Source organism: Marmota flaviventris, chromosome 5, assembly GCF_047511675.1.
Source record: "Marmota flaviventris isolate mMarFla1 chromosome 5, mMarFla1.hap1, whole genome shotgun sequence".
In the NCBI taxonomy this organism is placed as follows: Eukaryota; Metazoa; Chordata; class Mammalia; order Rodentia; family Sciuridae; genus Marmota; species Marmota flaviventris.
This window is the reverse complement of record NC_092502.1, coordinates 98,556,048-98,580,778: the sequence shown is the minus strand read 5'-3', so window position 1 is coordinate 98,580,778 and position 24,731 is coordinate 98,556,048. Positions and strand designations below refer to the sequence as shown.

The window sequence follows — 24,731 nt, the reverse complement described above, 5'->3', positions numbered from 1 at the left end:
AATCTGAATTATGGGGATAAGAATGATAGTGATTCTATGTAATTTCAGTCAAAACAGCTGAATTGGTACATAGTGCTAAGCACTAGCTGTTAGGTCATAAAGCTAACATGCAATACGGTAGGCAACAAAGCTAATTTCTAAGCTAAGTATAGGAAAATATATGTCTTTTTCGACAATTAAATCTAACTACACTTGTTAGTTTTAAAAAACAGCATACTCCTACAGATAGAAATAGTTTCAAATTAATTGCTGCCTCAAGAAAATAAAGCTTTCAGAATCAGGCCAGGTGGCTTGGTACTGGGTCACATTTTCAACACAAGGAGGTTTTCAGGGAGGCATTGGGGCAGAACAAATTAGTTCAGTGTCTACTGTGGAAATAAGGAATTCCTTCAGCCCAATCCAAATAGTAATCCCACTAGTTCCCAGAAGATAAACATGAAGAGACAATCAAACCTTTAGTTCAGACTGGCACTTTTCTCCTGCTTCTCAGCATTTCTCACCTCCAGGGACTTGAGGACAGGCTGTCAGTAAATCTACTGTATTACTGCAGGAGACACTATGCAGCTCTAATTGTTGCATTAGAGGCAGTGAGTGGGTGACTCTAATTCATTAGCCATGTCTCCCATAGGCAGGTCTCATAAGCAGATTTAATGCCTTAGGTTGAAGCTGGATTCAGAGTCACAGGGGAATACAGAAGAGTGCACTTAGATATATAGAAGAGTTGCAATAAGAAACACTGAATGATAACAGGAACTCAGAGTGCAATCTTTATTCCTGAGTGCCAGAAATGGGGCTATATAGCCCAGAGGTTGCATAGCTGGTCCATGTAAAGAGACATGCAGAGGGAAACAGAGGAAATTTGCCATGAATATAGACAAGGTACATTGGAAATCCAGATTTTTTGGATTAAATTTTGGAATTTTTTTTTTGGGGGGGGAGTAAAAAAAGAGAGTTGCTATATTCAGTTAATCTTTTTTTTCCCCCATTTCACTCCAACAGTATCATAAAAAAATAACTTGTAATATTCATGAAACAATGGAAACTAACTGAAACACAGGCATCTAAAACTCCAACCTTTGTTAATACAAGTCAATTTAGAAAAGCTTTTCTCATAGATAAAGTATATAGCAATAATAATGAAAGAGTGTTTTATCTAAGCATAGTTTAGTGAATTATCAAAGATTTTAGTAGAGGCAAAATATCGTGTTATAGTAAGTCCCTGTAAATCTGTGTTCTGCATTTTATGAGTGATAATAATAACATACGATTTGTTTGTCTTTGACATTTTTGCAAGAGTAAAATTTCACTGAAAAGATACTATCATTTAAAAATATTAACTTTTTTTTCTTGCCTTTTTTTTGAGGTACAGAGAATTGAACCCAGGGGTGCTTTACCACTGAGCTTCATCGCCATTTCCATTTATTTTTATATATTTTTTTTCAAAATTTTAGACAAGATATAAGTTGCTGAAGTTGGCCTTGAAATTGTGATCTTCTTGCCTCAGTCTCCTGAGTCCCTGAGGTTATAGGCTTGCACATACCAGACTAAAAAATTTTGAATTAAGTTCATTTTAGAGGGAGAAGATACATTTATATTAACAATAGTAACGTCCAAGGTTTCTAAACTCTTAGAAGCTAAAATAGAAAATTTTAATAACATTTTAGGAATGAAACAAAAGGGATAGGAGAAGGTGAACAGTGTGATGTCTTGCACACAGTCTGTGAATAGCAGAAGTCTTGACAAGCATTTTACAAATATTACACATTCCTATCTAAGGTTACTTGTAAGAGTGTCTTGTAGTGATTAGGAGTCAAATGCAGGCCACTGGGATTTATAGAAGTGTGGTTCCTCTGTCCCTAGACAGGTAAGACATTCCCTGTACACAGATCATTGTACTACATGTGATATCAATAAATGTATACCAGCTGAACACAGAGTGTCTGAATTCTTTGGCATTCAACTACTCAATACAGTATGATCGCCATGTGAAAACAATCACCATCTTTTCCCTTTTCCTTTGTATCACATTCCTTATTCTCTTATTAGTCAATTACATCTATCCAACATAGTTTTTATACAAGGTGCTATTGTAATGAATTTAAATCAGGTTTAATCCTTACTATTAGTTGATTACAGGATAGGAGGCAAGGAAAAGGCAAACAATGACTGTGAAGATATTTTAACTGCTATGATGGAAATATATAATTGACAGAGTGAGAAAATAAGAATGTAGGCACTTCTATCTGTGGAGATAAGAGACAGGAATTGCTTCCTACAGAAGGCAATAATGGGATGAACCCAGAGAAGATTAGCAGATGATCAGTACAGGAACCATGTGGTGCATGTGCCCAAGCACAGCAGCATAATAAGTCACATGAATTTGAGGAACAGCAAGAAATCCAGGTGAGTGAGGCCTCTGGTGCTGCAAGTCAGGAAGGAGGCAGCTTAGAGCAGAGGAAAGATTCCAGGGGCAGCTCCTTTTCTACTAAAGCACAATTGCCATGCGGGTAATCATGCCCTGTAGCTCAAGGAATCTTGAGTTAAGATTCAAAACACATCTTTGAAGGCTGATAAACAAGCAATATGAACTAGGATGGCATAACTGTGGTATATGACTAGAAAATTCAAGAGCAAATACATTATTTTTCAGTATAGAGACATCAAGTCATTTTTAATGCAAATGCTTTTTAATTAAACAAAAATGTTTGTTTTTAAAATGCATGACTATGGATGAAAATTCATTTCTAATAAAAAAAAACTTAAATGAAAATGGCAAATTTCCATTCAGAATCACAGTTTTTACAAAAAGATCATTAGAAGTAGCAATATATTAAAGTCTAGATAAATTAGCCTTAGAGAGGTATTTATTATAACAGGACTACATCTGGGAAAGTAGTTTGTATTCAGGAAAAAAAGAATACATTCTAAAATGTTTTTCAATTGAATGAGAAGATAGTATAGATGGATTAAATGCTATGTGATTCTGGTTCTAGAACTAGAAAACAGCCGGAAAAATGAAAAAAAAAAAAACTTCAATTCTGGACTTTACAAAAATTATTTGTGTACCTTGAGGAGCCCCAGGTATCTTTAAAAACCGAAAATTTTTCACACACATGTACAAACTTTTAAAATGAAACAGATGATTAGAATATTTTTTGGTAGCATTCTCAATCCCACTCTGAATGCTTAAAAAAAACCAAAATTATTATTTGTTAAATAACAACAAATTATTAAGTATTATTTTGATAAAAATGCAAAAGTCAGATGATTTTGCTTTTGACTATTTTAAATTTTGTAACAAAGAAGAATCCAAGAGTCATTTAGGAACTTTAACTGACTCAAAACTAACCATAAAACTTTCTTGTGAATTGCTGCCAAACCTGAATGCACTTCTGATAAAGATACATAGCTTGGGGATATCTCTCCCTGGTTTAGAGACTTCATTGAGCGGCCTATTTTCCACTGCTCTTCCTTATTTTACTTCACTGTTCTTTCCTCTCTGCTTCCTACGTAGTTATTGGTATTTGTGGTTGGAACAACAAAGTGCCCAGATCACCAAGCAGAGTGCTTTTTACTTTGTTTATCTTTTTACTCTAACTCAGGCAGTACAAATCCAAATGTAGTACAAAACCCACTGAGACAGGTTTTTACAGTGTAGTCTGAGGATGACCTGGAGGAGATCTGGGGAGCAATCCAGAAATTTCTATTTTTATCAAGTGACCTATGATTTCTGTGCACATTAAATTTTAAGACTTAGCTATCTTTTCCCCTCACAAACTCTGTGGTTTATAGAAAAGGGACATTTTCTTAAAAAAAAAATTGAGAAATAATTTAAAACAGATCATTCAAACACTATTTTTCCGGTGATAAAATACTACCAACAAAACTAATAGTAAATTAACTTTCAAATTAAAGTTTGATATGTATTACACTATATTATACCTATCAAATATATCAGCATGCAATCATCTAGCTATGTAATATTATAATGGAAATTTTGCTCTTTGTATTCCATAAATATTATGTTACTCTAACTTTAAATTTAATAAAGTTTCCACTAAAATATTATGATTCAAATGCAATAGTTAGCAGACCATGTAAGACAAAGCCAAACATTCTTTATGGTTATTTTTGCCGTGTTCATTTTTCTGTTTCTTACATTCAGCATATCTGAAGGCACTATTTATTTTTCCTAGTGACTAGTAGAGGGTAGAGAAAAGAATACACATTCATTTGGTAAAATTTTGTAAAATGTATGAAGAAATGGATGGCTAGGTAGTCAATGCATATGCAACCAAAATCACCTTAGAGATTAAAAAGAAATAAAGTTTTAAAATTGCTACATATTGTTATAAAAGAAAAACCTCACTATTAGAAAATAGATAATAGTCATGTTAGCTAACTGTACTTAGCAAAACACCCAAAAGTTTTCAGTAATCTTTGTATTTTTCATATGAGATAATTCAAGATATATTTATGTCATTGGGTAAGGTTGATATTTCAAATCCCTGGGTCAGAAATAGAAATTTACATTCTAAAAAGCTAATGAACTAATGTTTAATGTGGTCATTATTTAGTAGTTGGAAATAAATCTCAGGGAGAAAATAAAGTTCAGAAAAACTTTGAAAAAGAAAAAAGAAGTTTTGTATGACTGCATTTTCTCTACCAACTCTTTACACACATAAACAACTTTGAGCATTACTATCAATAATCATATGATGAGCATGTAAATTTAAAGTGGTAATTCCAATTTTCATTTTATCAACACAAAGAAGAAAATAAAACTGAATACTGCTTAGTTAATCAGTGTCAAACACCTGAAAGATTATAGGAATACTATGTTCATTACAAGTGAGTTTATATGAAGTTTTCAAATGTTTCATTTGAAAAACTAAATAGAGATAGAAGATTTAAGTGATAAGATAAATTAATGATGAATGCTCCAATACTGAAAGTTTGGTACATGATTAGAATTCTGAATCTTTGAAATATGATTTTTCTTTAAAAAATTGATAAAGTTTTTCTTTTTAGGAAAATAACTTGGAAAATAAAAATTATTATTAAAGAATACAATAAAAACAATATTCCTTGAACATATCACTAAATAGTGATTGAGTAGCAATGACAAATTTTTAGTTTTTCATCCCACTCTATGTGTAATTTCTTCCTCTAATAAAATGTTTACATTTATTTTACTATTTTTCCTCTAAGAGTTCATTATCATCTTCAGAGAAAAAGCAAAATTATCATCATTGTTATCATCTTTGCCATCAACTCACAGCCTTTAAAAGGAAGTTTTTGTTTGTTTACAATAATAAATTAAATTAAGTTAAACTACTTTTAGATTAAATGTCTCTGAGATGATCATTGTCTTATTTTCTTGAAATTATTTCCATATAGTGTTTCTGGAAGAAAGAAGACAATTCCATACCTTGAAAGTCAGAATGATGTACTGTGTTATTGAACAATAAACCAAGGTGAGATAAAGTGAAAAATAAGGACATAAAATGTAAATTTTTTTATAATTCTGTCATAAGTGTGATTCTGCAAATGCAGTTTAGAACTATCAACTAGATTCACTAGAAGTGTCTCTGGAATGATTATTTATTCTGTATCTCTTTTAATGCTGAATAGGGTTTTCAGTAGCCTATAATCAAAACTGTATATGGTTGGTGATTTAGCTCAGTGGTAGAGTGCTTGCCTAGACTAGGCAAGGTCTTTAGCATGTGTAAGGTTCATTCCCAGCACCCCACCCCCCAAAAAAAAGAAAAGAAAAAGGAACAACAACAACAACAACAAAAAACTGTAGATGTGCCATTTTCTATATCTGGAATTCTCTTTGCACACATGGGTATAGATTGAAAAAGTCAGGTGCAATATAGGAAGAAACTTCTGAAATGCATGCAAAAAAATTCATAAAGAACTTTAAGTAACTCTACATAGCTGTTTATATAAAATAATTTTATATATAAGGACACATACACATACTCATATACATATATTGAACTATAAGCATTCCCAAGAAACTTCAACAAAAGAAGTTTATGAAGGAGATTTTGGTGCAGTTCCTAAAGTTTAGAAGTCTTGTTATTTGGTCAGAAATCAATTTTCCTTTCTATTAAAACAAACTGTAAAGCAAACTTCATGGTTTTTGCACTATTTATGTCACATCAGGGACTTCCATGTTTCTCTGACTCAAAATACGTAGTAGACAGAGAAACAGATCAGCCACCTAAACTAATCAAAACTCTGTAGCAGCTCCCCACTCCAGTGAAACAAATCCAAAACCTTTTAGAATGATCCTGTGACAGAGCCAACTCACACTAAATTTGAACAAATCCCTCTAGCAACTTTTAGTTGTCATGAATTTCTACATGCTGCTCCCTAGACGCTCATGTAGGCCTTTGATCATGCTCTTTCCTGGGCATCTAATCTCTATTGAAAACACTTCCAAGGCCTTCCTCAAAAGCTGTCTTCCCCATGTAGCTTTATAAAGATAATTAATTACTTCTTCCTTTGACCTCACATATATTGGATTTTTCTTCCCTTCAGCACATATCAATGACTAGTTAGACAGTTATAAAAAGAGGGCACTGAGGTATTATGATAGCCTATATATTTTATATTTTTACATGTGGAGACACTTCTTAGAAACAGAGAAGAAAAAAGACATTTAAAAAAAAATTTCTTGTAGTTTAAGGTGCTGCTAATATAGTGTGGATGAGAAAGCATCCATCTTAAATATGACTTAAGATAGTGCACTTATACCCAAGACTTCTAACACTGAATCCCCTGAATACACTTTCAAGTGGAACATGTACTTTTCCTTCATTTTTAGAGTCTGTAACCAATTTATGCCCTTAATTATATCACCCTTTCCTCTGACTATTAGGAAGAGTCATGGTGAATTCCTTCTTGTTTGCTCTGAACAGTGACCCAGGTCATTTGGACAATCACTGCCTCCCACACCATTGTTACCTGAATCCATGGCCATCTGTCATTTTCTGCAGCTGTCCAGGCATTTATAAGTCCCTTCTTATTTAGACGTGCATAGTAAGGATACCACTTCTGGAGACCAAAAAGAGCTCTGTGGGTGGATGAAGCTGTGATTTGCTGATTTGATATGATGCCACCTTCAATTCCCAATGGGCCTGAGCATTCTGGGAACAAATCAGAAAAAAATAAATGAAAATGTATTAGAAATAATACATATGCAAAACATGGTTATGATTTGATAGGAAATATTTGAAAAGTAATTTTAATTTGTACATCCATGACATTTAAGTCCCAGTGGACTGATCTATATTGATTCTTACATTAAGGAAATAATTCTTGCCTCTCTTGAAGCTTTTTTTCCCTATGTTTTGGAAATGGCCTCTAAATAGGCACTTTCTTTCTGTATTTCTGTTCTGCTTGATGTACTGTTATCTTTTTGGTTGCTGATCACATCAACAAAAGCATAATTCTCTTAAAAGACGTATCTCTTATCAATTATAAAAATAAAAAATGTAAGAGCCCCATCTCATATTTTATATTCTCAGAGATTCCTGTGCCTCATAAATCATAAGCCCTCAGCAAATATCTGTGCATCTATTATTTCCTGACCAGCATACAGCTGAGTTTTGGGTCAAAATGACTTTCGTACTAATAGCATATTTTCACTATTATAAGCCATTGACCTGAAATATTACAACTATTCCAAGTTATGCTTTCACAAAAAGGCATTGTGTAAATTTATCAGTGTTTTGAAATATTTATGTTACCTATGATATATAATAAATTATAGAAGTACATAGAAAAAGTATTTTATAATGAGAGAAGATGATACGGTAATATAAATGACAGTGTGTGTACTCATCAATAAATGAAGATGCTAAAATATTTATTTTTCCAATATATTTAGTTCAAAATTCACAACTCTATGTGAAAGTATCTGCATTTACAACTTAAATTGTAAAATTTTTTCTATAAATTTCTGCCTTGGAAATTTGTGAAAATTTCCTAATAAAAATTGACAACACTATAATTAAATAATAATAGATACAAATGATATTTTTGATGATATCAGATGTGTTTAATTCCTAAAATTAGAAATGGAAGTAAATTCACCTAAAAATCATATGTATATATTATATACAGTTGTATATATTATGAATGTTGGATTTCTTAATCATTTTAGAAAATTTCACTAATTTTAAATTTAATTTTAAAACTTCTTTGTAAGATTATAATATAACTAAACTAATACCTGATTTTCTTAATTTTACCAACATTTTATACCTTATATTCAAAATTTTGCTATATTAGATTTGAATAATAAATATGAGAATCTTACTATAGAAAATCTATGACAATGTTTTTGGAATTCCTGAAAATATAAAAAGAATGCATTGCTGTCATTATCAGCATATGGGTATCAACTGGATGGGTGATTGCTACCAGCACACATTAATTACTACCAAAGCCCAACATTATTCAGTAATTCAATGTTTGTGATTAGATTGAGTTTGAAACTATAAAATGAAGAATTCCCATGTTGGATTATAATATTTTTAGAAGTAGGAAATATTTCTCATTGATAACCATATTTCCATTGCTATATGCTTCCTTTTCCATTCCATGTTTAATAGTAAGAAGCTTTAAGCACATTATCAACATTTCTCTGGAGCCTTTGACACCTTTAAATGTTTTCTTTTTTTTTTAATTTTTTTTTATTGTTGGTTGTTCAAAACATTACATAGTTCTTGATATATCATATTTCACACTTTGATTCAAGTGGGTTATGAACTCCCATTTTTACCCCATGTACAGATTGCAGAATCACATCAGTTACACATCCATTGATTTACATATTGCCATACTAGTGTCTGTTGTATTCTGCTGCCTTTCCTATCCTCTACTATCCCCCCTCCCCTCCCCTCCCCTCCCCTCTTCTCTCTCTACCCCCTCTACTGTCATTCATTTCTCCCCCTTGTATTATTTTCCCCTTTCCCCTCACTTCCTCTTGTATGAAATTTTGTATAACCCTGAGGGTCTCCTTCCATTTCCATGCAATTTCCCTTCTCTCTCCCTTTCCCTCCCACCTCTCATCCCAGTTTAATGTTAATCTTCTTCTCATGCTCTTCGTCCCTACTCTGTTCTTAGTTACTCTCCTTATATCAAAGAAGACATTTGGCATTTGTTTTTTAGGGATTGGCTAGGTTCACTTAGCATAATCTGCTCTAATGCCATCCATTTCCCTGCAAATTCTATGATTTTGTCATTTTTTTAATGCAGAGTAATACTCCATTGTGTATAAATGGCACATTTTTTTTTTATCCATTCGTCTATTGAAGGGCATCTAGGTTGGTTCCACAGTCTTGCTATTGTGAATTGTGCTGCTATGAACATCGATGTAGCAGTGTCCCTGTAGCATGCTCTTTTTAGGTCTTTAGGGAATAGACCAAGAAGGGGAATAGCTGGGTCAAATGGTGGTTCCATTCCCAGCTTTCCGAGAAATCTCCATACTGCTTTCTAAATTGGCTGCACCAATTTGCGGTCCCACCAGCAATGTACAAGTGTACCCTTTTCCTCACATCCTTGCCAGCACTTGTTGTTTGAGTTCATAATGGCTGCCAATCTTACTGGAGTGAGATGGTATCTTAGGGTGGTTTTGATTTGCATTTCTCTGACTGCTAGAGATGGTGAGCATTTTTTCATGTACTTGTTGATTGATTGTATGTCCTCCTCTGAGAAGTGTCTGTTCAGGTCCTTGGCCCATTTGTTGATTGGGTTATTTGTTATCTTATTGTCTAATTTTTTGAGTTCTTTGTATACTCTGGATATTAGGGCTCTATCAGAAGTGTGAGGAGTAAAGATTTGTTCCCAGGATGTAGGCTCCCTAATTACCTCTCTTATTGTTTCTTTTGCTGAGAAAAAACTTTTTAGTTTGAGTAAGTCCCATTTGTTGATTCTAGTTATTAAATTTTGTGCTATGGGTGTCCTATTGAGAAATTTGGAGCCTGACCCCACAGTATGTAGATCATAGCCAACTTTTTCTTCTATCAGATGCCGTGTTTCTGATTTGATATCAAGCTCCTTGATCCATTTTGAATTCACTTTTGTGCATGGCGAGAGAAAGGGATTCAGTTTCATTTTGTTGCATATGGATTTCCAGTTTTCCCAGCACCATTTATTGAAGATGCTATCCTTCCTCCATTGCATGCTTTTAGCCCCTTTATCAAATATAAGATAGTTGTAGTTTTGTGGAGGTTTCTGTGTCCTCTATTCTGTACCATTGGTCCACCCGCCTGTTTTGGTACCAGTACCATGCTGTTTTTGTTACTATTGCTCTGTAGTATAGTTTGAAGTCTGGTATCACTATACCGCCTGATTCACACTTCCTGCTTAGCATTGTTTTTGCTATTCTGGGTCTTCTATTTTTCCACATGAATTTCATGATTGCTTTCTCTATTTCTACAAGAAATGCCTTTGGGATTTTGATTGGCAATGTTTTCTTTTTTTTTAAGAAATGGATGGAAGCATGTGGATAAGTAATCATCACATTCAGTCTGCATTAATGAAGTAAAGTCTGCATTAATATAGTAAACATTGTATCTTTTGAAATTGACAAGAAATAATGTATATGCTCTATCTAGATAATAAAGTCTGTTTCAAAAGACTTTAAAACATGTACTTAGAACTTTTCAATACTTTACACAGTACTCTCTTATCATTTTGAAGTCATTAAGAAGTCATTCATTTTCAGAATTGTACTATTAGCTGCAGATAATACTCTGATTTTCACATTTCAAAATACTTAACACTAAAATCTCAAATATTGATTCGTCAGATTCTTGTTCTGCTTCAAGATCTTTATAGACTTCATAAAAGCCCTAAGAAACTTTCATGATGACACTCAGTCTGATTTTAAAAACTGTAGGAGACTGACCTTTTAAGAATATTGCCATTAAAGGAGTCTCAAGGATCCTTGTCCTTGCTTTGTGCAATGTTTGGATAGAAAAATGTAGCAGGCAGGGAAGTCATTTATCGTGGGCCATTTATTGTAGGTCACTAAATAGACTGGCAGAGCTGCAGAGTCAGGCTTGATCAATTAAACTGCTTGATAGCCTTAGCAAGAACTCAGTGCCATCAGGCAGTGTGCATCTGAAGACCTCCTACTGAACTGGACATCTTCACTGAATTTGCAGCCAGTTGATAAGAAAAAGTAGATCTCAAACCACATTATTCAGCAAGTCTACTTTGTCAATTCTCTTAACCTATCACCTACCTTTTATTATCTAACACATCAGCAAACCTACTCGCTGTGGGCTGTAGCATTATCATAGAATCCAAACACAAAGAAGTGAGTTTTACAAATTTGCAAGGTTTGTCTGCCATAAGGCTCCTCATCTTTATAATGATCTCAATCATGAACATTCATTCATTTTAAAAACATTTAAAGGGCTGGGATTGTGGCTCAGTGGTAGAGCGCTTGCCTAGAATGTGGGAGGCACTGGGATCGATTCTCAGCACCACATAAAAATAAATAAATAAAATAAAGGTACTGTGTCCAACTACAACAAAAAGAAATTAAAAAAAAATTTGAAACATATACACTGACATGTTTTATTGATCTAGAGCTTTAACAGTGTATCACGTATTGTCCCATGAGGTTTCTCACTTCTTGTTAAAGTTACAAGCACTAATGTCCCCAGTCCTGCATTCCATATTGTAGTTGTTTTCCTTCAAACAAGCTATAACAATTCTACCTACATACTCTATCACCCACATACAGTCAGAAAAGCCCACCACAGAAAACACCACTATGGCCGAGATTCTTGAATAAAGCCTGAGTCTGATGTATCAACTTCCTTATTGGCTAATGATCCTTGATTATTTACTTTTTAACAATCTGGGTTATTTTTTTTTAAAGAGAGAGAGAGAGAGAGAGAGAGAGAGAGAGAGAGAGAGAGAATTTTAATATTTATTTTTTAGTTTTCGGGGGACACAACATCTTTGTTTGTATGTGGTGCTGAGGATGGAACCCGTGCCGCACGCATGCCAGGCAAGCGCGCTACCGCTTGAGCCACATCTCCAGCCCCAATCTGGGTTATAGTAACACTTAATTCACCATTTGTGAGGAGGATAAAGATAAACTGGTTTTCCTTTGTAACTATAAATTACTTAAAAACAAGGAATATGGCCCTGTAAGTTCATTTTAAAGGACTTCAATTGAGGTGTTCCTGGCATTTTAGCCATTTCAGAGCAACACTGGGTTTATTTTACTGCTAAATCCTCATAGGCACAGTTTCTAGTACACAGAAAGAGCTCAATAAATATGTGATGAGCCTTGTTTTTGAGGCTTTTCTTTCTTTCTTTTTTGGTAAGCATAAACTAATGTGCAAATTAAGCTTTATATTTACTTTACATTGGAAAGTTGTCACAACAGCAGCTTTTCTTCACTAATATGTGGACCACAATCAACTGGATGTCATCATAATAAAAGGTTCAAAATCTAATTTCCTTTTTGCCTGTGCTATCCACTTCCCCAGTGTCCTATTAAACCTAACAGTTATACAAACCAATGAAGGAGTTGCAATTCAGAGTGCGAATGATTATATATCTAATAAGTCACTTTAAACAATCAACAATAAGATGCTTAAAAAGAAATAACATGGAATTATTCTTTGCCATTACTATCAATAAGTGAAGGAAGGGATATGAACAAATGATTAATGACATAATTAATATCAAATGAGAACTCTGAAGTTTGAAAAGAGCATCCACATGAGTTTCTCACATATCTTCAAAATAATACTTTCAGGAAAAAAAGGTTATCAACCCTATTTCATAAATGAGGACACTTGTGGGGAGGTAAGTTAACAATGTCAAAGATAAGCCTGCAATTCAGATGAAGTGTTCATGATTCTTCAATGGTCGACTCTGATATAAGTCTGCTGTTACTATATTTGGGGGAATCTCCTACTACCGGAAGAGGGTGGGAGAATTAATATGGAGAGAATATGAAGAATATCATGAATGGTATTCAGGATATACAAAGCATTCACAGATTGGGATGTATTAAAGCTGTCACAAAAGTAAATATGGAGGATCTATGGTGTTCTACACCCCTTGAGATGTTAAAAATTCACCTGAGACCATTATTGGCCTATGTATTGCCAATTTAAGTGTGAGTTACTATTTTGAACTCTTTTTATGTGCCCAACCATCCATCAGTCTATTCATTCATCCATCTTCCATTCATGTAATTCAGTTTTAAAAATATGTATTTATTGAAAGTCTGCTATATAATAGGCACTTTCTAGGCAGTGGTGATACCAAGGGATAAATAAGACAGAAGTGTCTTTGTTGGCAAGGAATTCGTATTTTAGTTGGGAGACAAATTAAAAATACTTAAATAAACAAGAAAAGACCATTAAATGGTAAGTACTATGAAGGGGGAAAAAAAGAATTTCAAGGAAGGTGTGTCAAGCAGTCATTGATGGCTTTCTTGAGAGGTGACATTAAATCTGATCTCTGAGTGGGAAGCGAAAGCTGCCTACTATGCTACATTTATAGTATTGATTTCCCCAAAGCACTTTCAGTTCAGTAGGGAAGACACACAGAACAATAACTTTTTTTTAAATATGATAGAGCCAATGATTGTGGATTGGTAGATGCACAGAGATCAATGTGAGAATGGAATGAAAATCAAGTCTTAGGTTCATGGAAAACAAAATTTCAAAAAAGAACGGGGACTAACAGAGTAGAGAAGAAACATAAAATAGATACATGTGGGAAACAAATTGGTATAATGGGGGTAGAGGTAGTTCAGTGTCACTAGACCAACATGGTTCTACAGTGGAAGTTCAGAAACAGTGTGAAGAAGTAGAGATAGTTTAGATGATTTTGCTGAAGAGATTGTTGATATCACTTAATTCTGTCACTTATGGAGAGTTTTTGAAAGATTGTAATGATGGCCACATTACCATTTATTATAGATCATACCTACTGTACCATGAAAGGGAGAATTAAAAGGGAATAAATTATCACCCAAAACACATAGAAATAGCAGTTGTCTAGGTAAAAAAAAAATGATGTGAGTATAAAAGAAGAGTAAGAGTTAAAAAAATATTTAGGAAGTAAGAATAGGCAGTCCTAGTAATGATTAGTTGTAGGGTAGAGGAAGGAAATGAAGTATGAGCTTCAAAAACTGCAGGCAGCTCAGAGAATGCGCCCTTTAATCGACATTGGTCAATTGGTGTGTTTAACAAATAATAGGAGTGAACCTAATTCCTCCCTTAAAAATCTGTCAAGAGTCATTCTAATTGCTGGTTTGAACGTTGTTCCATGAGTTTGTGATAACCACTACCCTGGGCCTGACAGGCTCTATCAACCAGGTTTCAGGGACAGGACTGAAAAGTGAAAATTGTTTCTGCTCTCAAGCTGCCCTCAGTATGTTCCTGACCTGCAACTTCTATTGCTCCATAAGATGGGAACCCCTTTGCAGGGAGGAATTATATTCCTCATTATCTCTAACATCAAACTTCAATTTTAGAAGGCTTTTAGAAAGTATCTGTAGAAGGAATTAATTTAAAAAATACAAATGTAAGCAAACAGTACAGATTACAGGGGACATCATAACATTTTATATAATTCATTTTAAATTTTTAAAAAATCATTTTTCATCTGCACTCTCTAAAGAGTGCAAGGATACAGAGGACTTCTATGGAAATTGTGCTGAAAAAGGGGAAGTGCATTTTTTTACTAATGAAAAACAATGAGACTGAGAGTGGAGTGGATCTATTTTTCAACTACCTGCCACATGGCATTACCAGGTATTTCTGAAATACTACTTTACTCCCACAGTGGACATAGTGGTAATTTGATCAGTGCTGAGTCCAACAGTGGAAGGCAGTAGTAGAATAGAGTGGGAGAACATGACAGTTCTATATTTGTTGTCTGTGAGATCATGTTTATGCTCCTTCGGTATTGGGCTTGTTTCTGTCAGGTATGACAATAATACTAAATTAATGAGTCCATTTAACATTGATTAGCAGAGGCTTTAGGCATCATTTACAGAGTCACTTAACAAAACTGCATTATCTGAATTGTCTGGGTGGACTGGAAATGCCTTCTGACCTGAGACCTGCTGTTCAGACTAACACTGAATGAACAATGTCACCTGGCAGGTTGGGCTGGAGCAGCTGGGCCAGCTGGTGCCAAGCCCCAAGTGCCCTCCTCAAAGCAACTTTGCATGTGAATAAATTAGCTTCAGAGTGAAGTCTTTCCCACTCTGCAAACTCATTCTTTGGAGTGTGGCAAAGAATAGTGTCTGCATTTTATTGATCTTGCAGCTGACAAGTAAGCAGCGCCACAAGATGCCTCACATCTTGCTCCTGAGTGTGCTGATTAAGCCTTTCAAATGAGTAAGATGCATGGCTGAATCTGTAACAGGAATCCACGGCTTTCATTTGCTCTATCTCAGTATCCAGACATCTTCAGAATGAAAGGATTTCAAATTAAAGCCATGTCAGAAACAAATCTCCTTTAAACATCTCCAGTCCTCCCTTTCTCTGAGCATCTCATCTTCTTAGGGGAGTGAGTCCTCTGCTGGTGTTTAGCATAGCGTGATAATTGTGCTGAACATGAAGATTGGTGAATGAATTACTGATGACCTCCGATACTGCAGAAATTAATGCTGATTCAAATGTAAGCTTCCCTCTGTGTTGTCTAGACCATGCCTTGGCTTCATTTTCCTAATGTTTGTTTTATGTGAGAGCAGTCTTCAGATCAAGTTTTACATTGGTAAGGGAGGATCAAGGCCACCACCTCTCACACTGTTCCCATAAAAGGAGTCCTGAAGATTTTTTTTCTCACCTAAATCGTCATGCATTTGATCTGATTTCTCTCTAGGCAATTGTTTTTCTAGTGTGAAGAAGTTGTATTAGAAGAGGGTCAGGGATGGAATGATTACAGGAATTTTAAAAAAGTTTCAGAAAGGTTGATCTCAGGGAAAGGACCTGAATGTTCCAGTGTAACTGGAATGGAGAGATGGTAAAGGAGGCTCTGGGATATAGAATGCAAATGTGAAGGTGAAGGCACACACAGCCTTCCCAGTTCCCACTCATTTACACATTTCTACAGAGCATCCTCTTAGGTGTCAGCCTTTGGTCATAGCATTGAGCGTGATCTCCCTAAAAGAACCTGGAGTAGAAATCTTAGATATTTGTTTCCCTCCATCCTGGAGACTACTTCTTTGTACCAGGGTATAAATTCAACACAGAGCCATAGCCACCTTGCTTAGGGAAAACCAGCAATTGAAAAGTTATCAATGTTGTTCCAAAACATCCATTAAGCTTATTTGGACTGCACATAAAATGTATATGCACCTTAGGAAAAAAACAAAAAACTCTATTTATTTGTATCAAATGGGCTTCTCAGTTTAGATAAATGCTAATTTTCTTCATAAACATGAAGGCTTTTTTTTTCTGTAATGTGTGGCCAGGAAAGCATTTCTGCCATTCTGTTGGAAATTGTGTTCTACTAATTTTCCATATTGGAAGTCTCAGAAGGTGTCCAGGTTAAAAAAATGAGAAACAACTACTTGTGCATATTTTGTTTTCTGTTAGATGACAAACTTCTTGAAGTTATTCCCTTTGCATCATTTGTTTCCAGAGCACTTAGAACAGTGTTCTACAAACTAGCAGTTTTCAGTATTATAGGTTAAGGTAGATTAAAACAAATTACAGTATTTCGGAGTTACTTCTCTTCCTTATTTGAAACTGAATTAATCTTTTGAATATAAATATTATCACTCTAAGGATTTATCATACTTAAAAAAATCTTTTTTGGTATGCTGAAATACTTATAAATATGAGTCAATTCTTAGAGGTAGAGGAAATATCATGATTAGAATGAAAACTGCATTTATAATGTTACTAATTCAATTATCAGCAATCTAGCTACTTTCCTATAAAATGTGGTTATGCTTTTCTTCACACTTTGTTATCTCAATTCAATTATGATACATTATCAGTTTAAATTAATTGATTTGAATTCAGGAAAAGTTAAATCTATGAATAAGCTAAATTACAATAGGAAATTATCCACTATTATTTCCCCAAGCTGACTTATAAGAATATTGCTGCAGAATATCAATGTTATTTAAGTAGTAGGGCCTATGCATTCTAGTGTTCGAAGGCCATAATTCTTATTGAGATAATTCACAAAAGTCAACACAATCTAATAAGATTATCATTCTACCACAGTGAACAGTGCTCCTGGAGGACAAGAGAAGAGAGTGTTTTAGTTTGCTTAAGATGCAATTTTTTTTTTTTTCAAAACAGAAGAGCATATGGGGGTTTCAAGTGCTAAGTGCACTTTTGCAGCCAGGCAAGATTTCAGTAACTTGTACTCAGGATTCCACTTAAACTGCACATCCATCTTCTACCAACTATGAAGATAACAACATGGTTTGATGAAACATTTGTCTGTATAGTCAAAAGCCTGCAATTCAAAACCAGTAGCTGTATATCTATTCTTGCTTTCTGACAAAACAGGAAAGAGCTAAAAAGGGGTTTCATGCCAAGGTAAAATGCTAAAGAAGGGATTCAGTTGCTTGAAGAAGCATGAACTGAATACCAAATGCAAATATTCAAGCATTGCTATGCAGAAGACTCCTTTTTGTGCTTTTAAGTTATTTATATCTTTTAAGATTTTTTGGCAAATGCATATCTGGGTAAATGATACAAGGCATTTCCTCTGATGTTTTGTTATAAAGCAATATTACTGGCATGTCAGACACTGATTTTTATTTTTGAGATAAATCATAGTTTCAAATTCAATTACCAGCTCTATCTATCCATCTTTTCCATACAATATTGTTATACTTTTCTTCACACAGGATGTCATGTCAGGGTGAGTTTGAATTCTCAGTGTTCCAGAGGTCAAAAGAAATCCAAGAGGTGAAACAGGAAGCCATTGAAGATGACAAGGTATAGCATAATGAGCCCTCTCTAATGTTAGAATGTGTTTAAAACTCATGGGACAAATGATGAAGAGCCAAATGGATCCTGAAAATGTGTAGAGGATGATTGGTTCATTTGAACTGTAAACACATGTATATTATATATTTCCTCTTAAAAATGTAAGGACATATTTGTTTAATTTAGAAGATAAACACATAAAACTGTACAAACAGAGAATTAAAATTTTCTCTTTCTCTCTTTCTCTGTTTCTTTTTTCGGGGGCAGGGGGATGCTGAAGATTGAACCTAGGGCTTCACGTATATTAGGTGTTCACTCTTCCACTGAGCTACTTAACTAAACCCATAGCCTAGGGGACTCAATATTTTTGTAAATGATTTTTACATCTGCCCTTTAAGTCACAATCTGAGCCATTTATTTTTTAATTAAAACATATCTCTCTCTCTCTCTATTTATATTCAGGATTTTCAGAATAGAGCTGGAACATAAGATAAATTTTTGATAAGATTAATTTTAGAAAATGAACATGCCTACAGACAAAAAATATCATAAAGTTTCTGCATATTGTATTCATAAATGGCTTTTGTTGTCCTGAAAGGGATAATTCAGTATAGTATTTCGAATGATACTGAATGTAAAGCTGCTAACACAAAGGATATTTTAGTAGTTTTGTGGGAAAAACTTTCTTTTTTTTTTTTTTTTTTGACTTTTAAAGATTTTATTTTATTTTATTTTATTTTTTTCTTATTTTTTAATTTTTATTGTTGGCTGTTCAAAACATTACATAGTACTTGATATATCATATTTCACAATTTGATTCAAGTGGGTTATGAGCTCCCATTTTTACCCCATATACAGATTGCAGAATCACATCAGTTACACATCCATTGATTTACATATTGCCATACTAGTGTCTGTTGTATTCTGCTGCCTTTCCTATCCTCTACTATCCCCCCTCCCCTCCCCTCCCCTCCCCTCTTCTCTCTCTGCCCCCTCTACTGACATTCGTTTGTCCCCCTTGTATTATTTTTCCCCTTCCCCTCACTTCCTCTTGTATGTACTTTTGTATAACTCTGAGGGTCTCCTTCCATTTCCATGCATTTTCCCTTCTCTCTCCCTTTCCCTCCCACCTCTCATCCCTGTTTAATGTTAATCTTCTTCTCATGCTCTTCGACCCTACTCTGTTCTTAGTTACTCTCCTTATATCAAAGAAGACATTTGGCATTTGTTTTTTAGGGATTGGCTAGCTTCACTTAGCATAATCTGCTCTAATGCCATCCATTTCCCTGTAAATTCTATGATTTTGTCATTTTTTAATGCAGAGTAATACTCCATTGTGTATAAATGCCACATTTTTTTTATCCATTCATCCATTGAAGGGCATCTAGGTTGGTTCCATAGTCTAGCTATTGTGAATTGTGCTGCTATGAACATCGATGTAGCAGTGTCCCTGTAGCATGCTCTATTTAGGTCTTTAGGGAATAGACCGAGAAGGGGAATAGCTGGGTCAAATGGTGGCTCCATTCCCAGCTTTCCAAGAAATCTCCATACTGCTTTCCAAATTGGCTGCGCCAATTTGCAGTCCCACCAGCAATGTACAAGTGTACCCTTTTCCCCACATCCTCGCCAGCACTTGTTGTTGTTTGAGTTCATAATGGCTGCCAATCTAACTGGAGTGAGATGGTATCTTAGGGTGGTTTTGATTTGCATTTCTCTGACTGCTAGAGATGGTGAGCATTTTTTCATGTACTTGTTGATTGATTGTATGTCCTCCTCTGAGAAGTGTCTGTTCAGGTCCTTGGCCCATTTGTTGATTGGGTTGTTTGTTCTCTTATTGTCTAATTTTTTGAGTTCTTTGTATACTCTGGATATTAGGGCTCTATCTGAAGTGTGAGGAGTAAAGATTTGTTCCCAGGATGTAGGCTCTCTATTTACCTCTCTTATTGGTTCTTTTGCTGAGAAAAAACTTTTTAGTTTGAGTAAGTCCCATTTGTTGATTCTAGTTATTAACTTTTGTGCTATGGGTGTCCTATTGAGGAATTTGGAGCCCGACCCCACAGTATGTAGATCGTAGCCAACTTTTTCTTCTATCAGACGGCGTGTCTCTGATTTGATATCAAGCTCCTTGATCCATTTTGAATTAACTTTTGTGCATGGCGAGAGAAAGGGATTCAGTTTCATTTTGTTGCATATGGATTTCCAGTTTTCCCAGCACCATTTGTTGAAGATGCTATCCTTCCTCCATTGCATGCTTTTAGACCCTTTATCAAATATAAGATAGTTGTAGTTTTGTGGATTGGTTTCTGTGTCCTCTATTCTGTACCATTGGTCCACCCGCCTGTTTTGGTACCAGTACCATGCTGTTTTTGTTACTATTGCTCTGTAGTATAGTTTGAAGTCTGGTATCGCTATACCGCCTGATTCACACTTCCTGCTTAGCATTGTTTTTGCTATTCTGGGTCTTTTATTTTTCCATATGAATTTCATGATTGCTTTCTCTATTTCTACAAGAAATGCCGTTGGGATTTTGATTGGCATTGCATTAAACCTATAGAGAACTTTTGGTAATATCGCCATTTTGATGATGTTAGTTCTGCCTATCCATGAACAGGGTATATTTTTCCATCTTCTAAGATCTTCTTCTATTTCTCTCTTTAGGGTTCTGTAGTTTTCATTGTATAAGTCTTTCACCTCTTTTGTTAGGTTGATTCCCAAGTATTTTATTTTTTTTGAAGATATTGTGAATGGAGTGGTTGTCCTCATTTCCATTTCAGAGGATTTGTCGCTGATATACAGGAATGCCTTTGATTTATGCGTGTTGATTTTATATCCTGCCACTTTGCTGAATTCATTTATTAGCTCTAATAGTTTCTTTGTAGACCCTTTTGGGTCTGCTAGGTATAGAATCATGTCATCTGCAAATAGTGATAATTTAAGTTCTTCTTTTCCTATTTTGATGCCTTTAATTTCTTTCGTCTGTCTAATTGCTCTGGCCAGTGTTTCGAGAACTATGTTGAACAGAAGTGGTGAGAGAGGGCATCCCTGTCTTGTTCCAGATTTTAGAGGGAATGCCTTCAATTTTTCTCCATTCAGAATGATGCTAGCCTGAGGCTTAGCATAGATTGCTTTTACAATATTGAGGTATGTTCCTGTTATCCCTAGTTTTTCTAGAGTTTTGAACATAAAGGGATGCTGTACTTTGTCGAATGCTTTTTCCGCATCTATCGAGATGATCATAGGGTTCTTATTTTTAAGTCTATTGATGTGTTGAATAACATTTATTGATTTCCGTATATTGAACCAGCCTTGCATCCCAGGGATGAATCCTACTTGATCATGGTGCACAATTTTTTTGATATGTTTTTGTATCCGAGTGGCCAGAATTTTATTGAGGATTTTTGCATCTAGGTTCATTAGAGATATTGGTCTGTAGTTTTCTTTCTTTGAAGTGTCTTTGTCTGGTTTAGGTATCAGGGTGATGTTGGCCTCGTAGAATGAATTTGGAAGTTCTCCCTCTTTTTCTATTTCTCGAAGTAGCTTGAAAAGTATTGGTATTAGTTCCTCTTTAAAGGTTTTGTAAAACTCTGCTGTATACCCATCCGGTCCTGGGCTTTTCTTAGTTGGTAGTCTTTTGATGGTTTCTTCTATTTCCTCAATTGATATTGGTCTGTTTAGGTTGTCTATATCCTCCTGACTCAATCTGGGCAGATCATATGACTTAAGAAATTTATCTATGCCTTCACTATCTTCTAATTTATTGGAGTATAAGGATTCAAAATAATTTTTGATTATCTTCTGTATTTCTGAAGTGTCTGTTGTGATATTGCCTCTTTCATCCCGTATGTTAGTGATTTGAGTTCTCTCTCTTCTTCTCTTCGCTAGCATGGCTAAGGGTCTGTAGATTTTGTTTATTTTTTCAAAGAACCAACTTTTAGTTTTGTCAATTTTTTCAATTGTTTCTTTTGTTTCGATTTCATTAATTTCAGCTCTGATTTTAATTATTTCTTGCCTTCTACTTCTTTTGCTGTTGTTTTGCTCTTCTTTTTCTAGGATTTTGAGATGAAGTATGAGATCATTTATTTGTTGGTTTTTTCTTTTTTTAAGGAATGAACTCCAAGCAATGAATTTTCCTCTTAGAACTGCTTTCAATGTGTCCCATAGATTCCGATATGTTGTGTCTGTGTTTTCATTAATCTCTAAGAATTTTTTAATTTCCTCCTTGATGTCTTCTATAACCCATTGATCATTCAGTAACCTATTGTTCATTCTCCAAGTGATGTATTCTTTTTCCTTCCTTCTTTTATCGTTGATTTTCAGTTCCATTCCATTATGATCAGATAGGATGCATGGTATTATCTCTACTCCTTTGTATTGTCTAAGAGTTTCCCTGTGACATAATATATGATCTATTTTTGAGAAGGATCCATGTGCTGCTGAGAAAAAAGTGTAACTGCTTGATGTTGGGTGGTATATTCTATATATGTCAATTAAGTCTAGGTTATTAATTGTGTTATTGAGTTCTATAGTTTCCTTATTCAACTTTTGTTTGGAAGGTCTGTCCAGTGGTGATAGAGGTGTGTTGAAGTCTCCCATGATTATTGTATGGTGGTCTATTAGACTCTTGAACTTGAGAAGAGTTTGTTTGATGAACATAGCTGCACCATTGTTTGGGGCATATATATTTATGATTGTTATGTCTTGTTGGTGTATGGTTCCCTTGAGCAGTATGTAGTGTCCCTCTTTATCCCTTTTGATTAACTTTGGCTTAAAATCTATTTTATTTGATATGAGTATGGATACTCCTGCTTGTTTCCGAAGTCCATATGAGTGATATGATTTTTCCCAACCTTTCACCTTCAGCCTATGTATGTCTTTTCCTATCAAATGCGTCTCCTGTAGGCAGCATATTGTTGGGTCTTGTTTTGTGATCCATTCTACTAGCCTGTGTCTCTTGATTGGTGAGTTTAAGCCATTAACATTTAGGGTTATTATTGAGATATGGGTTGTTCTTCCAGCCATATTTGTTTATTTCTGTTACTAAACATGGTTTGTTTTCCACTTTGATTATTTTCCCCCCTTTAGTGTCCTACCTCCCACTGTTGGTTTTCATTGTTATTTTCCATTTCCTCTTCCTGTAATGTTTTGGCAAGGATGTTTTGAAGAGATGGTTTTCTAGCTGCAAATTCTTTTAACTTTTGTTTATCGTGGAAGGTTTTAATTTCATCTTCCATCCTGAAGCTTAATTTCGCTGGAAACACAATTCTTGGTTGGAACCCATTTTCTTTCAGTGTTTGAAATATGTTATTCCAGGATCTTCTAGCTTTCAGAGTCTGTGTTGATAGATCAGCTGTTATCCTGATTGGCTTACCCCTAAATGTGATCTGCTTCCTTTCTCTTGTAGCTTTTAAAATTCTCTCCTTATTCTGTATGTTGGGCATCTTCATTATAATGTGTCTAGGTGTGGGTCTCTTATGATTTTGCACATTCGGCGTCCTGTAGGCTTCTAGGATTTGGGGTTCTGTCTCATTCTTCAAGTCTGGGAAGTTTTCTCGTATTATTTCATTGAATAGATTGCTCATTCCTTTGGTTTGAAACTCTGTTCCTTCCTGTATCCCAATGACTCTTAAATTTGGTCTCTTGATGTTATCCCATATTTCTTGGATGTTCTGCTCATGGTTTCTTAACAGTCTTGCTGAGCTGTCTATGTTCTTTTCAAGTTGAAATACTTTATCTTCATTGTCTGATGTTCTGTCTTCTAAGTGTTCTACTCTGCTGGTAGTATTCTCAATTGAGTTTTTAAGTTGGCTTATTGCTTCCTGCATTTCTAGGATTTCTGTTTGTTTGTTTTTTATAACCTCTATTTCCCTGTATAGTTGATCTTTTGCTTCTTGGATTTGTTTATGTAATTCATTGTTGAAGTGATCTTTCATTGTCTGATTTTGCTGTCTGATGTCTTCCTTGAGACTCCAGATCATCTGAAGCATGTATATCCTGAATTCTTTATCTGACATTCCATCAGCTGTAGCTATTACCTCTTCTAACGTTGAGTTGACCTGCAATGCTTGTGGTCCTTTCTTTCCTTGTCTCTTCATACTGTTCGCGTTCCTTTCTACTTGGTGAAACTGTTGTGCTATTGAATTTTCCCCCTATATATTTATATTGGTCTTGTATAGTTGCAAAGTCTCCCTCGCAGGCGCGGGCGGCGGCTCTGCCCCTCCTCCAATTGGGGCAATGTGCCTACCACGCTGGCAGGCCGCTGGGCCTGCTCTGCCGGTCGGTAGCAGGTCCGCCGACCTTGCAGGCGCGGGCGGCGGCTCTGTCCCTCTGCGGGCCGCTAGGCTTGTTCTGTCGGTGGTCGCAGTTCTGCCTACTTTGCAGGCGCAGGCAGCGGCACTGCCCCTCTGCAGGCCTCTGGGGCTGTACTGCCAGTGGGTCGCAGGTCTGCCTACTTTGCAGGCGTGGGGGGGGGCGGCTCTACCCTTCCTCAGGCCACTGGGCCTGTTCTGTCTCTCGGTTGCAGGTCTGACCTGTTCTGATAGTGGTCACAGTTCCGACTACCTTGCAGGCGCGGGGGGGAGGGGGCGGCTCTGCCTCTCAGCAGGCCGCTGCTCCTCTTCTGCCGGTGGGTCGCAGGCCCGCCTACCTTGCAGGAGTGATTGGAAGCTCTGTCCCGCTGCGGGCCACTGGGCCTTTTCTGTCGGTGGTCACAGTTCCCCTACCTGGCAGGCGCGGGGGGTGGGGGGCGGCTCTGCCCCTCAGCAG

The 24,731-nt window shown here is 35.6% G+C and overlaps 1 protein-coding gene across 2 annotated transcripts in view; it reads right to left on the bottom strand.

Annotated features, from left to right (window-relative positions):
- Edil3 (EGF like repeats and discoidin domains 3) overlaps positions 1-24,731 on the bottom strand; it is a 397,607-nt gene that overhangs the window by 128,015 nt on the left and 244,861 nt on the right. For both annotated transcript variants that reach the window (XM_027927824.3, XM_027927826.3), the window contains one exon: positions 6,979-7,160. In XM_027927824.3, the coding sequence (XP_027783625.1) occupies positions 6,979-7,160 (182 nt within the window). The remainder of the gene's footprint in view (positions 1-6,978; positions 7,161-24,731) is intronic.